Source organism: Bos grunniens, chromosome 18 (assembly GCF_055505025.1).
Source record: "Bos grunniens cultivar Pamir isolate PY7600 chromosome 18, Bosgru_T2T1.0, whole genome shotgun sequence".
NCBI classification, from domain to species: domain Eukaryota; kingdom Metazoa; phylum Chordata; class Mammalia; order Artiodactyla; family Bovidae; genus Bos; species Bos grunniens.
Genome location: NC_141182.1, coordinates 39,394,989 through 39,406,832, shown reverse-complemented (window position 1 = coordinate 39,406,832; position 11,844 = coordinate 39,394,989). Strand labels below are relative to the sequence as shown.

Sequence of the window (11,844 nt, the reverse complement as noted above, 5' to 3'; positions counted from 1 at the left end):
AAACGCGGGTCACTGATGGCCACGCTTCGGGGTTCTGTTTGGGAACCTCCAGAATTGACTGGTGTAAGCGATTGCAGGGTCCTTGTGGGGTCAGGGTGTGGAGGCCGGGCGCAGTCCTATTCACGTGACCCGGCCCCAGGGAGAGAAGTTCGTTTTCCCACCAGAGGGGGCGCTGGAAGTGACAGGCGGGGAGCCAGCCCCCTCCCCTCCGGGGTACTCCTGGGCGTCGCTCTCCGACTAGGGGCTCTGACGTCATCTCTCTGAGCCGGGGGCGGGGCGCTCTTGACGCCATCTCCGGGCGCCCGGCTGGGGGGGCGCTGGGTGTGGGGCGGCTCCGGGGCCGGGGATGGCGGCGGCCGCTGTTGCGGCGGCTCCGGGACCAGCGGGAGGAGCCCGGGGAGCGCCGTGAGATGGGCCGGTGAGTGTCGCCTTGATTGAGGCCGCCGACCTCACTGGGGCCAAGCAGGCCTGGGCTTGGTGCTCTGAAGGAAGTGGCCCCCCAGAGCCCGTTGCCCCGCGGACCGAGGGAGCGAAAGAGGCCTCGCCTAGACCCCGGATCGCTTCTCACCGGCCCGGCCCAGAGAGCTGCCTCAGGTTCCTGCGCCCCCGCGGCTGTGTCCTGGCGGCCCGGGCTGTCCGAGTCCTCGGGGCGGGAAGGGGCCCCCAAACAAGGAAGCAGCGCCTGCGGGGCCTCGCCCTTACTCCTCTGCTTGAAAGGTCGACCCTCTACTCTTTAAACGCAGAATTCCCAATTTCGGGCCTTACCCCTTTTGGGGCAGTGATTGGGGGAACAAGGGAAGCCTTAGCCCCTGTCTGTTCTAAGCTCCTCGCCCTCAGCGAATTCGAGTCTGGGGCTGGATTTCAACCTCTTGATTCTGGGCTGTGCTGGCAGCTCCAGCAGCTCTCCGGAATGGTCGTTTCCCGTTAGCTCCGTTAGGGCCACAGGCTGCGTCTTGCCCTGGAGAAATCCTCATTGAGCCTCTTAAGAGACTAACGTTTCAGATTCCAAAATGTGTTTTGCGTTGTGGGAACCTGGTGCACAGTCTTGGCTCTTTGTTACTCCCGCAGACCTTTTGCCTCTTTCTGTCCTTTTATTAGCCTCTGTTTGGCTAACCCCTCTGGGACCTAGAGGCAGGTTCTCTTTAATGTTTTAGTCATGAGAGGCAAGTATCATTCTAGAATTGAAGATGTGACCCATTTTCTGTTGGAAATGACAGAGAAAGCGAACAGCTTTTCAGTTACTGGAACTGCTGGCAAAGAAGGAATGCAAGACTTGTGCCCTCTGTGTAACTTTGTGTTTATGGAACGAAGAATTTGTCTTTCCACCTTGTTTTCCTGTCTTCTTCCTTTTTTTTTTTTGATATATCTGCACCTTGCCGATCTTAAGGGAGAAATACCTTGAGTTTGGTTTGAGGCTTGCAGTATAATCCAAGTAGGACTTGGAAAGCACAGTGGGTAGTATCAACAGTGTCTCCAAGTACTGGTCAGTATTACTTTCTTTGTTTTTAGAGATTAAGGCTCTGGTCTTCAGTGCATGATGTGTCTGACAGGTGTATATTCGGACGTTGACAGTTAGCAGTTTTGTTTTCCATTGTTGCGGTACCTGAGGATGAAGGCAGTACTTTCAGTTTCTGTCACACCTGATTCAGCACTTGATACAAAGTTGTCACTTAGAAATTTTACACACACACACAGGAGCCTGTTTTGTTTTTTTTTTTTTACCCTGGAAATTTGTTAATAAGGCTTCCCTTTGAGTGACTCCCCCTTGACCTCTTTTTCTGCCCCAGAAACATAAATAATTGTTCTTTTTCCTCCAGTGCCTCTTTTCTCATTTAAATAACCTCCACATCTATGTTTTCATTAGCCCAGAATAAAAGTGAAATCCGTGAGACTGATTTTTTTCCTGCTTCCCTTTGTTCACATGGGAACAATGCTGAGTCTTCCACTTTGTGCATTTACCTGAAACTGGGATTGGAAATAAATTTAACCTGTGGTGGAATAGGTACAGGTAGAGAATGAAGAATACGATGTTAAGGAAAACAGTGAAGTTTGACACTTGGAAATTTTTTTCCCAGAAATGTCTTCCAACAAATTAGAATTTAATGTGTTGTTACCCCTAGAGAAGAGGCTGAGGCAGGGACTCGTGGATATTAATGTCTTTGTGGCTTTAGAATTCGCTTTCTTCATGATCCTGGGGATGGTCAGAGGCTAGGCTCCCACTTATGTATTCCTGTTTCTGTCTTCTAGGCTCCCAAGCCAGTGGGGAGGACACTGCTTCTTATTACAGCTTCTCAGAAGCACCACTGGAAGCTCAGGTAATGGAGGTGCTTTGGATACCTTGTTGCAGAAAAACATCTGGAATCAACAGTGGAAAAGCAGAACAGAGTGTAATATCAAATCTTTTTCCAGAGCCAAAGAACTGAAGCCTGATTGGAAGAAATAGGTGACAAATTTCATAGGTGTTCAAGTATTCAGACCAAAATGATAAGTTGTGACAGTGGCCAAAAGCGTGTATGAAAGGTGATAGAGAAAGGGGAGAGAGAACTTTCTTATGAATCACATAGACCTAAGATAGTGATAAAGAGGCATGTTTTGGGGAATGGAACCAGAATCTTAAGAAGTGGTGCCTAGAACCTCCCTACCAAAGAAAAGGAGCCAATGGCAAAGAAAAAAAGAAAGGGAATGGGTGAAGAAGGCAAATTGAAGGTGGTCCATGGGAGGAAAAGAAGTCTTGCCAGACTAGGGAACACAAAGTCTGTGTGAGGTCAGAAGAGTTTTGTTGCTCTTTGAAGAAAAGGAGAAATAAGTAAATTCTAGAAAATGCTAGTACAGTCACTTTCCTCATAGCGCCCAAGTTTGAAGGTAGTATTTTATGGGGCAAAGAAGATACTTATTTTCGTAACATAATTAGGAAACAGCATTTTTTTAAAAAAACAAGCAGACCTCAGGACCTATTGACACCTGGGTCCTTGAGGTGGTGGTGATATGAAGCAAAGGAGGTAAGGCCTGGGAGGGAGGAGGGGGATAGATGATATCATAACCCAAATTAGGCTGGGGAAAGGAAGCAAGGATGAGCTCATATGTTCAGGAAAGAAGATAGCACAGTAGTAGTGTTTGGTGACAAAAGGAGAAACTTAAGGACCGAGCAGCAAAGACCATGTGTTCAAATCCCCCTTAGGGGGAAAGACTGAGAATAGTCAGGGTTCGCATCAGAGACACAGCTAATCATGACCCTGTTGGTTTCCCTGGGGTCATGGACCAACAGGTTATGTTCCACATTTTTGAATGCTTGACCTTGTAGCTGTGTGCTTTCTGTGATTGTTTCTTTCATGTCCTTGGCTGGATGAGTGAGGGGTGTAGCATCCTTGTCTGCCGCTTTCTCATTCCTCTTTTTTTCCCAGCAGTCCCCTTGGTTCCATCTTCCTCTATGGATGCACTTCCTGCTCTTCCATTTGACTTGGTTTACCCCTGGGTTACTGTTCTTTGCCTCTGATTTGTTCCCTAGCAGATGTGGGCGCCCCAGCCAACAGCACAGAGGGGTGCAGGGGAGCTACAGAGAAGCCCCTTCTGATGCCCCAAGGAGCAAGCCGACCCCTTCCAGGCTCCAGGAACACCACAAAGCAATATGAAACCTGTTCATGAGAGGAGTCAGGAATGCCTTCCACCAAAGAAACGAGACCTCCCCGTGACCAGCGAGGATATGGGGAGAACCACCAGCTGCTCAACTAACCACACACCCTCCAGTGATGCTTCTGAATGGTCTCGAGGGGTTGTGGTGGCCGGGCAGAGCCAGGCAGGAGCCAGAGTCAGCCTGGGGGGTGATGGAGCCGAGGCCATCACTGGTCTAACGGTGGACCAGTATGGCATGCTGTATAAGGTGGCTGTGCCACCTGCCACCTTCTCCCCAACTGGCCTCCCATCTGTGGTGAACATGAGCCCCTTGCCCCCCACATTTAATGTAGCGTCTTCTCTGATTCAACATCCGGGAATCCACTATCCCCCCATCCACTATGCTCAGCTCCCGTCCACCTCTCTGCAGTTCATCGGGTCTCCGTACAGCCTTCCTTATGCCGTGCCACCTAATTTCCTCCCGAGTCCCCTCCTTTCTCCTTCTGCCAACCTCGCCACCTCTCACCTTCCACACTTTGTGCCATACGCCTCACTCCTGGCAGAAGGAGCCACTCCTCCCCCGGCTTCATCCCCAGCCCATTCGTTCAGCAAAGCCCCCTCTGCCAGCTCCCCGCCTGGGCAGTTGCCACATCACTCGAGTACTCAGCCACTGGACCTCGCTCCAGGCCGGATGCCCATTTATTATCAGATGTCCAGGCTCCCTGCTGGGTACACCTTGCATGAAACTGCCCCTGCAGGTGCCAGCCCAGTTCTTACTCCTCAGGAGGGCCAGCCTGCTCTGGAAGCAGCCGCTGCCAATGGACAGAGACCGCGAGATCGGAATTTAGTGAGACGGGAAAGCGAAGCCCTTGACTCCCCCAGCAACAAGGGCGAGGGCCAGGGACTGGCGCCAGTGGTCGAATGCATGGTGGACGGACAATTGTTTTCAGGTTCTCAGTCTGCACGGGTGGAGGTGGCAGTGCCAGCACACCGAGGGACCCCGGACACTGACCTCGAGGTCCAGCGGGTGGTGGGTGCTTTAGCTTCTCAGGACTACCGGGCGGTGGCAGCTCAGAGGAAGGACGAGCCCAGCCCCCTCAACCTGTCCCACCATAACCCTGACCACCAGGGCGGGGGGCGAGGGCCAGCCAGGAGCGCCGCCGAGATGGCCGAGAAAAACCAGGCCCGAGGGGTCTCCCCTCACTCCCATCAGGAACCCCTGAAGCATAGACCTTTCCCCAAAGCAGTGGTTGTAGCCAATGGCAACTTGGTGCCCGCTGGAACTGACCCAGGCCTGCTGCCTGTGGGTTCGGAGATCCTGGTGGCATCAAGTTTGGACATACAGGCCAGAGCCACCTTCCCAGACAAGGAGTCGACGCTACCCCCCGTGACCTCTTCCCATTTGCCCTCCCATTTCATGAAGGGCGCCATCATCCAGCTGGCTACGGGGGAGCTGAAGCGGGTGGAGGACCTCCAGACACAGGATTTTGTGCGCAGTGCCGAAGTGAGCGGGGGGCTGAAGATTGACTCAAGCACAGTTGTGGACATTCAGGAGAGCCAGTGGCCTGGATTTGTCATGCTGCACTTCGTGGTGGGTGAGCAGCAGAGCAAAGTGAGCATCGAGGTGCCCCCCGAGCACCCCTTCTTCGTCTATGGCCAGGGCTGGTCCTCCTGCAGCCCCGGGCGGACTGCACAACTCTTCTCTCTGCCCTGCCATCGGCTCCAGGTGGGAGATGTCTGCATCTCTATCAGTTTACAAAGCTTGAACAGTAACTCAGTCTCTCAGTCCAGCTGTGCTCCCCCAGGCCAGCTGGGTCCTCCCCGAGAAAGACCTGAAAGGACAGTCCTGGGACCCCGAGAGCAATGTGACAGTGATGGGAAAAGCCAGCCGTCAGGCGAGGGCTCCCGGTCGGTAGAGCCCTCGCAGCCGGAGCCTGGTGCTCAGGCCTGCTGGTCGGCCCCGAGCTTCCAAAGATACAGCACGCAAGGGGAGGAGGCGCGGGCTGCACTGCTCCGTCCCTCTTTCATTCCGCAGGAGGTGAAGCTGTCCATCGAAGGGCGCTCTAATGCGGGGAAATGAACTTATCCCAGACCCAGCCTGGGGCTCCACCCCAGAGCTGGGCCTCACCGTGAGCGAGCAGAGCAGAGGATTTGCACATGCCGAGCAGTGGGTAGCTCTCTGGGCAGTGAGGTTGGTGGGGAAGAGGTGGCACGAAGGCAGCCTCCTGAGGCAGGGTCTGTTACCTGTCACCCCATCACATCCTTTCAGAACAGCCCCCACTGGGGTGTTGTGACGGGGAGCAGCAGGCCTGGGCCAAGGAAGGAAGGGGGTGCATGCAGGATAAGAAACATTCCAAATATCAGGGCCCCCTGTTCTTTCCTCTTCATCCCTGGCTCCTGCAAGGAGAGAGTCAGGCTTTGGGAGCAGGTGGCAGAGGGAAGGAGCAAAGAAAGAGCCAAAAATGATGATCCACAGCTTATAGTAGCAGTTCAGCTGTCTGAAGTTTTTTTTTTTTCCTTTCTTTTTTGTGATGGGAGGGCAGGAGGCCCCATGGTTGGAAGTAAGAGGGTTCCCACCCAGAACTCTTCTTTTGAGAGCTGTGCACTTTAAAGGGTAGTTTTGTTACAGATGTTGGAGGCTGGGTATTTTTGCAGGGGACTCTGCGTGACCCTCTGTTCCAGCCGTTTCCCGTCTCTCCCCACCGTTCCTCCCACAAGGCTTCTAGCATCCCACCAGGAGAGAGAAGCCCCTCCAAGGCTCAGAGTGGAGACTTACCTTGGTGGGGACCCAGTTGCGGGATATGAGGAGAAAGACCTGATGGCCATACTGACCAGGCTCTAGGCAGAGCTTCCGGAAGGGCAGCTGACTTAACAAAGCCCCTCCTACTCAGTGTTCCAGACCCACTTTGAAATTGTCCTGAATCTTGAGTTGGTAATGGTGACTTTCAAAAGAACCAGTGGATCCTTTGCCCCAGGCCCCTACACCCGCTCCTCTGTCTGTCTTTGTTGTGCCTAAGTGCCTGCGCTGCCCCCACCCTCTGCTGACCTAACCTGTCTGGTATCTTGACCTGGGCCTAATTTTTAGCTGCATTGCCGTTCCCTTTCTACAAAACTGGTTTTGTCCACTCTGACCAAGACCTCTAGTTTTTGCTGTGTAGGGGGTCTCTCTGGTTTCCCTTTCAGTTATTCTCTAGTTTTAAAAACTCAGAGTCATGTCCCCTCCTCTCCTGTAGTTGAACTGTTTGCTGGGGAAACAAGAATGGAACTATGCCCTGGGTCGGGGCCAGTATCAGTGGCTGGGCAGTGCCCATCCTTAGGTTTTTACAGAGTCCCTCCCAGCTTACTCCACTCCCTCTCCCAGCATTTGGGCTTCCCCAAGCCGTCTTCTCCCACAGCGAGCTCTAAGGTGTTGGGATAGTCTTTTTTTTTTATTTTGTCCGTGGGATTTTAGTTCCTCAAATCAGGGACTGAACCTAGATCCTCAGCAGTGAAAGCATGGAGTCCTAACCACTGGACCACCAGGGAATTCCCTGGGATACTCTTGATAATATTTCAATACCTGAAAAGTCTCCTAGATTTCATTTTGTGGTGGAGTATTCCTCTGCAAAGAGTTTTTTCGATCTTAGTTGCATGTGCCCCCGTGTCTTAAGCCCATTTTTTTCTTCATGACTTTTTAGCATCAGCTTGGACTGTGGGATTCCAGTGGATGTTGAGAATTAGGCTTCCCCCATCAGCTTTCAGGTGGGTGGGTGGGTGTTCTGTTTGTATGGGCGGGGGGAGGTCTTTAGACTCTTGAAACAACTCAGGGTATTGTCCACTCAGTTCTCTGGTGAGGCTTCTCCCAGGCTATGACCCTGGCCTTTCAAGATGGACTGGCTGAAGCCTGGCCTGTCATCCGGAGTCCCGATCCTCTGAGGTCTGATCTCTGCTCTGTCATAGGCTTTAGGCAAGTCTAGTGACCTCTCACTCTTTCACTTCCTCCCCAGCTGCCAAATGGGGATAAATAATCTTACCTACCTCCTTGGGGGAGGGGACGTTCTGAGAATGGAGTCATTCTTAGTGTTCAGGTGCTAAAGGTGGTTCTCCTGGGGGAACAAAGTGATTGAGACCGGGTTGTTTGCTCCAAGCCCTATGCTCCACGGTTTCATTCCTTGCAAGCAGTTTCCTGGTCAGTCAGCTTCTGGAGGCCTGTCCAAAGGAAACTGCTGACCTGATCACTTCAGTCTCCGGTTCACCTCAGAACCAAACACCAGCCATGTCTGGTGAACACTCAACCTTGTACACATTTGGGATCATGTCCTTTCCCTTCTCTGTCCCCGTTCTCTCTCAATGCTGCTTTCTCTGGCTTGTTTCTGCACTGGGGCCCTGTGGGGCTGAGTCTTGAGGAATCCTCTCAGAGGAGGCCTCCAGAGAAGGCCTCATTTCTGGCTGCTCCACAAGAAATTCATTCCCAGTTTCTCATACCCAGGTTTCTCAGAAACCTCCTTTCTCATTAGGAAGGCTCATCCACTGAATATAGTGACAGGCACACAGTAAGCACTCAAGAAATACCCACCACATGTGCTCGCTTCGGCAGCACATATACTAAAATTGGAACGATACAGAGAAGATTAGCATGGCCCCTGCGCAAGGATGACACGCAAATTCGTGAAGCGTTCCATATTAAAAAAAAAAAAAAAAGAAATACCCACCACAGATACCAACCGAGCTTCTTCTTAAGGGAGCAAACCTCTGTCTAACCAGAAACATGCCAAGTAGTTTAAATACAAAAACCCCTCACTGCCTAGCCTGGTAACTTCCACTTAATTCTGGAAAGAGAAAATCTTGTGCACCTTGGCGAGCTGGGTCCTGAGCTTTCTGCTGCTGTTCCTCTTCTGCATCTTGCTGGTAAGGCAATACCAGCACTTCCCCTGATACTGTGCCATGCATATGTAATATATTGATTACTTGACTTTGCTGAGCTGCAGAGGTGTCTTGTGTAAAGTATGGTCTCCCAGGGAAAGAAGCTCTGTGCTCTAGATCCTGGTCAGAGCACTGGCATTCCCCTTATCTTTTCCCTCTGGTTCAGTCTTTTCTTCCAGGCATGAGAAATGAATAACCTATGGTGTGTCCATTCTTCCTTGTGAAGATTTCATAAGTGTTATTATAAGAGACCTAAGAGCATTTTGAAAGAGTGAGTGTTTTGGTGGGAAGCTGTCAGCTTTAGGGGGTAATGGGCAGTTGGAGAAGGCCAGTGTCAGGGGTAGGACATCCTAGAGGTTAGACATAGGAAGATGGCTAACTCTGGCATTAAACAGAAATGCCTACACCGGTTTGGGAAGTAGAGGGACCAGGTGAAGGACAAGTAAGACATCCAAGTCTTGGATAACCATTTCTATCAAGATTAATGTACAAGGGGGGGGTTTGGCATGGGGGAAGGGGAAACTAGGAGGTCAGAGCTGAGCACTGGTAGCCCATTGAGGAGGGGCGGCCAGTAGATCTGGACTGATCCTTCTATACTCTTGGTTCAGTTGGTTGTCACATCAGGGGCTTTGGTCTGTGCTGCTTTGCCACTGCTGCTGTCTTTTCACTGTCCTGCCTGCTGCCCTTCACAGCACTCTTTCTGTGTCTTTGGCCATATAGGTGAGACCCAGGCATCCTGTCCATCCTTACCTGTGCAAGGGTTACTTTGTAGCAAAGTCATGTTGAGTAGGGATGGTATAAAATGCTGCTGGTGGGCTGGTGAATCCAAAGGGATGTGGCTTCAGTGCATCTTGGGAGCCCTTTGGCTCCAAATAATCTGACTCTTGAAGAAGAGACAAATGGGTCCTGTAAGTGGTGTTTTCTGTGTATTTGCTTCTTTCCTTTATAATACCTTGTATCCTGTTTTAAAAATTAAATGATGGGGAACCAGGTTAGGACCTGTGTCAGCATCCCAGGGAGGTTCATCTGGCTCCAGTTAAATGGATTCTGGGGTTGGGGGAGGGTTTGAAATAGACCCTCAGGTGGGGGTTAGTTTTATTTTTACCACTGGGCACCATAGAAGATGCACAGGGTGGTGGTATGATTTCAGCCTGCAAGAAGCAGGCATGTTGAAAAGTTGAGTGATCACACTGGAGATAAAGGGTAGACATGAGTTGACTGGGAAAGGGCTTGGGTCCATTGGAGTAAAGACAACCTGGTTGATTGAATTGGCCGTGGGAGATTTAAGTTACAGTCTTAAATAGTGCAGAGGCCAAGTTTTAGGGAGACTTTTTGGCCTCTGAGGCTAAGTTTACTAAACCACACTGAAGCTACAATACTTTCCAGATGGGAAGAAGTGTACACTACAGTTGAAGATCTGAACCACGTGAGGTTGGATGTTGACCAGGAACCTATTAGCCCTTTGCTGGGAAGCCTTCACCCTCCAACTTCCCTGGGATAGACAAGGCCTCCCGCATTATGCAATAATAAAAAAACGCATCTGGGTCTTTGCAGCTGTCAGTTGCTCTTTCAACTCTAGGATCCATCTTTGGGCCACACATCTGGTCTGGGCCTGGGATGAATCTGGCCCTTGAGATGCTAGAGTCGACTGCACTCTCTCCTTACCTTCAGACTATGCACAGTGCCTGGGGCGGAAGGAGGAGAGGTGGTGCGGTGTGCCCTGCTGAGCCTCCCCAGCAGGAACAGTAGTAATAAATGCACTTTTCACACTAAGGTTTCTTTATTAGTTCTCCTATTAAGCCTAGATCCTCCCCTGGTAGACTGCAAACTCAAAAATCTGTGTGATTCCCCCAAGCCATTCTACTGCAAATGCCCAGCAGTGAAGATGGCCTCAAATTGAGTTCCTGTCTGCAGTGTGTGTGGCGGCAGCCCATGTGCCTTTACCTATTGTCAAACTTTGCAAGCATTTATTTTGGTCTTTATGACTGTCACGGGGACTGAGATTCTTCAAAAAGAGAGAGCAAGCGCGCGTGCGAGTGTGAACGAGCTGATGACACAGTGGTTTATATCCACTCCCCGCACAGGGAGTTTGCACATAGTTGGGAGCTACGAGTGGTTAGTGCATCACTGAGGTTGCTAAAGGGAGGGTTCATCTCTCATTTGCTTGACACTCGCATTCAAGAGAAGCTTGTGTTGGGGAAGAGACTGACAGTACTCTTGGCAAACTTAAAAGTATTAAATATAAGGCTGTCCCCTACAACCTCCCTCGTCACACACAGGATCCCTGTAGCCAAAACAGTATATGTTCCAGCTGCAGAGAGCAGACTGCTCTCAGCTTGCACAGCACCTTAGGGGAGGGAAGAATATATGGGTAGGGAATGGGGTGGAGAAGGGAGTATGGGGATGTTGTCATCCAGGTGGCTTTAGGGTCCTGAGGAGTAGTAGAGGACGGCACTGGGGAGGTCTGATGGATGGATCTGATTTGTGTAGGAGTTCCCTGTAGATAAATTACTGATCCCCCAACTACTATCCCCAGTATGTAATGGCTAAATTAATATGTAATCAACTGCATTGTATCTAAAGCCTTAGAACTAGTCAGGTGCTCCCCCCACCCAATACCATTTCTTACCCTCTAATCCTACCTGATCTTTAACAAAGCATTAATAATTCTAAGGATAATCTCTATTTTGTTGTGCTTTTTTGTAACTGTTTTAAATAAATCAATTTGTACTGTATATTTGTACTTTTGTGAGATCCTTTTTGCTGTTTTACCATTTTAAGTCTCTGTACTTGGCTACACACAGATTGTATTTTTATTGTTAATGCTCTTCTTATGGATACCTGCATTTAACTTGTGGACTATGTAAACACAATATATATCAATATCTATATATCTATATCTATATAAACTACTAGCTTTTCCTTTTGGTGTTTGCGCCTTCTTCGTATCCCAGCCTTAGATGGTGGCCCTTGGGTGGGGGACCGAAGCCATGTGTGGCAGAGCTTGAACTGGAGAGCAAGTGGCACCCATCTTTATGTGGTGGGCTCGGGGCAGGTTGTGTGAGCTAGTCCTGAACCGTGGTCTACATGTTCTGTTGTATCTCAGGGACCCAGAAGTCTGCCTGGAGACTCAGATTCTGTACTCGCACAACCACAAGGACCGGTAGATGCCCTCACTGTTGGCCTTTTTTCTAATTCTATTTTCAGAAACACTGCCGGAAACTTTTGGAGTAAGTCATCTCCAATCCCAGCTACCACTTCTAACTTAGCTCGCCACTAGTAAGGGGTGAAACACTCAAGATACATAATAGTTACTCACATTTATTGAGCACT

The 11,844-nt window shown here is 50.4% G+C and overlaps 1 protein-coding gene and 1 non-coding gene across 3 annotated transcripts; both read left to right on the top strand.

Annotated features, from left to right (window-relative positions):
- Positions 1 to 319: 319 nt before the first annotated feature.
- On the top strand, positions 320 to 11,433 carry ATXN1L (ataxin 1 like). Of its 2 annotated transcripts, none has more exons than XM_086351586.1 (3): positions 320 to 418; positions 2,248 to 2,315; positions 3,509 to 11,433. In XM_086351586.1, exon 3 carries the CDS (start codon positions 3,626 to 3,628, stop codon positions 5,687 to 5,689), a length of 2,064 nt encoding a protein of 687 aa, XP_086207712.1. In that variant the 5' UTR covers positions 320 to 418; positions 2,248 to 2,315; positions 3,509 to 3,625; the 3' UTR covers positions 5,690 to 11,433. The 2 variants fall into 2 exon arrangements, with proteins under 2 accessions (XP_086207712.1, XP_086207714.1); XM_086351588.1 differs by having other exon boundaries at positions 3,506 to 11,433.
- LOC147353524 (U6 spliceosomal RNA) lies at positions 8,170 to 8,276 on the top strand. Its single transcript, XR_015146770.1, has one exon. It is a non-coding gene; the product is annotated as a U6 spliceosomal RNA (small nuclear RNA).
- Positions 11,434 to 11,844: the final 411 nt, after the last annotated feature.

Coding starts and splice junctions, on each gene's coding strand:
- ATXN1L (XM_086351586.1), top strand. CDS start 3,626: ATGAAACCTGTTCATGAGAGGAGTCAGGAATGCCTTCCACCAAAGAAA.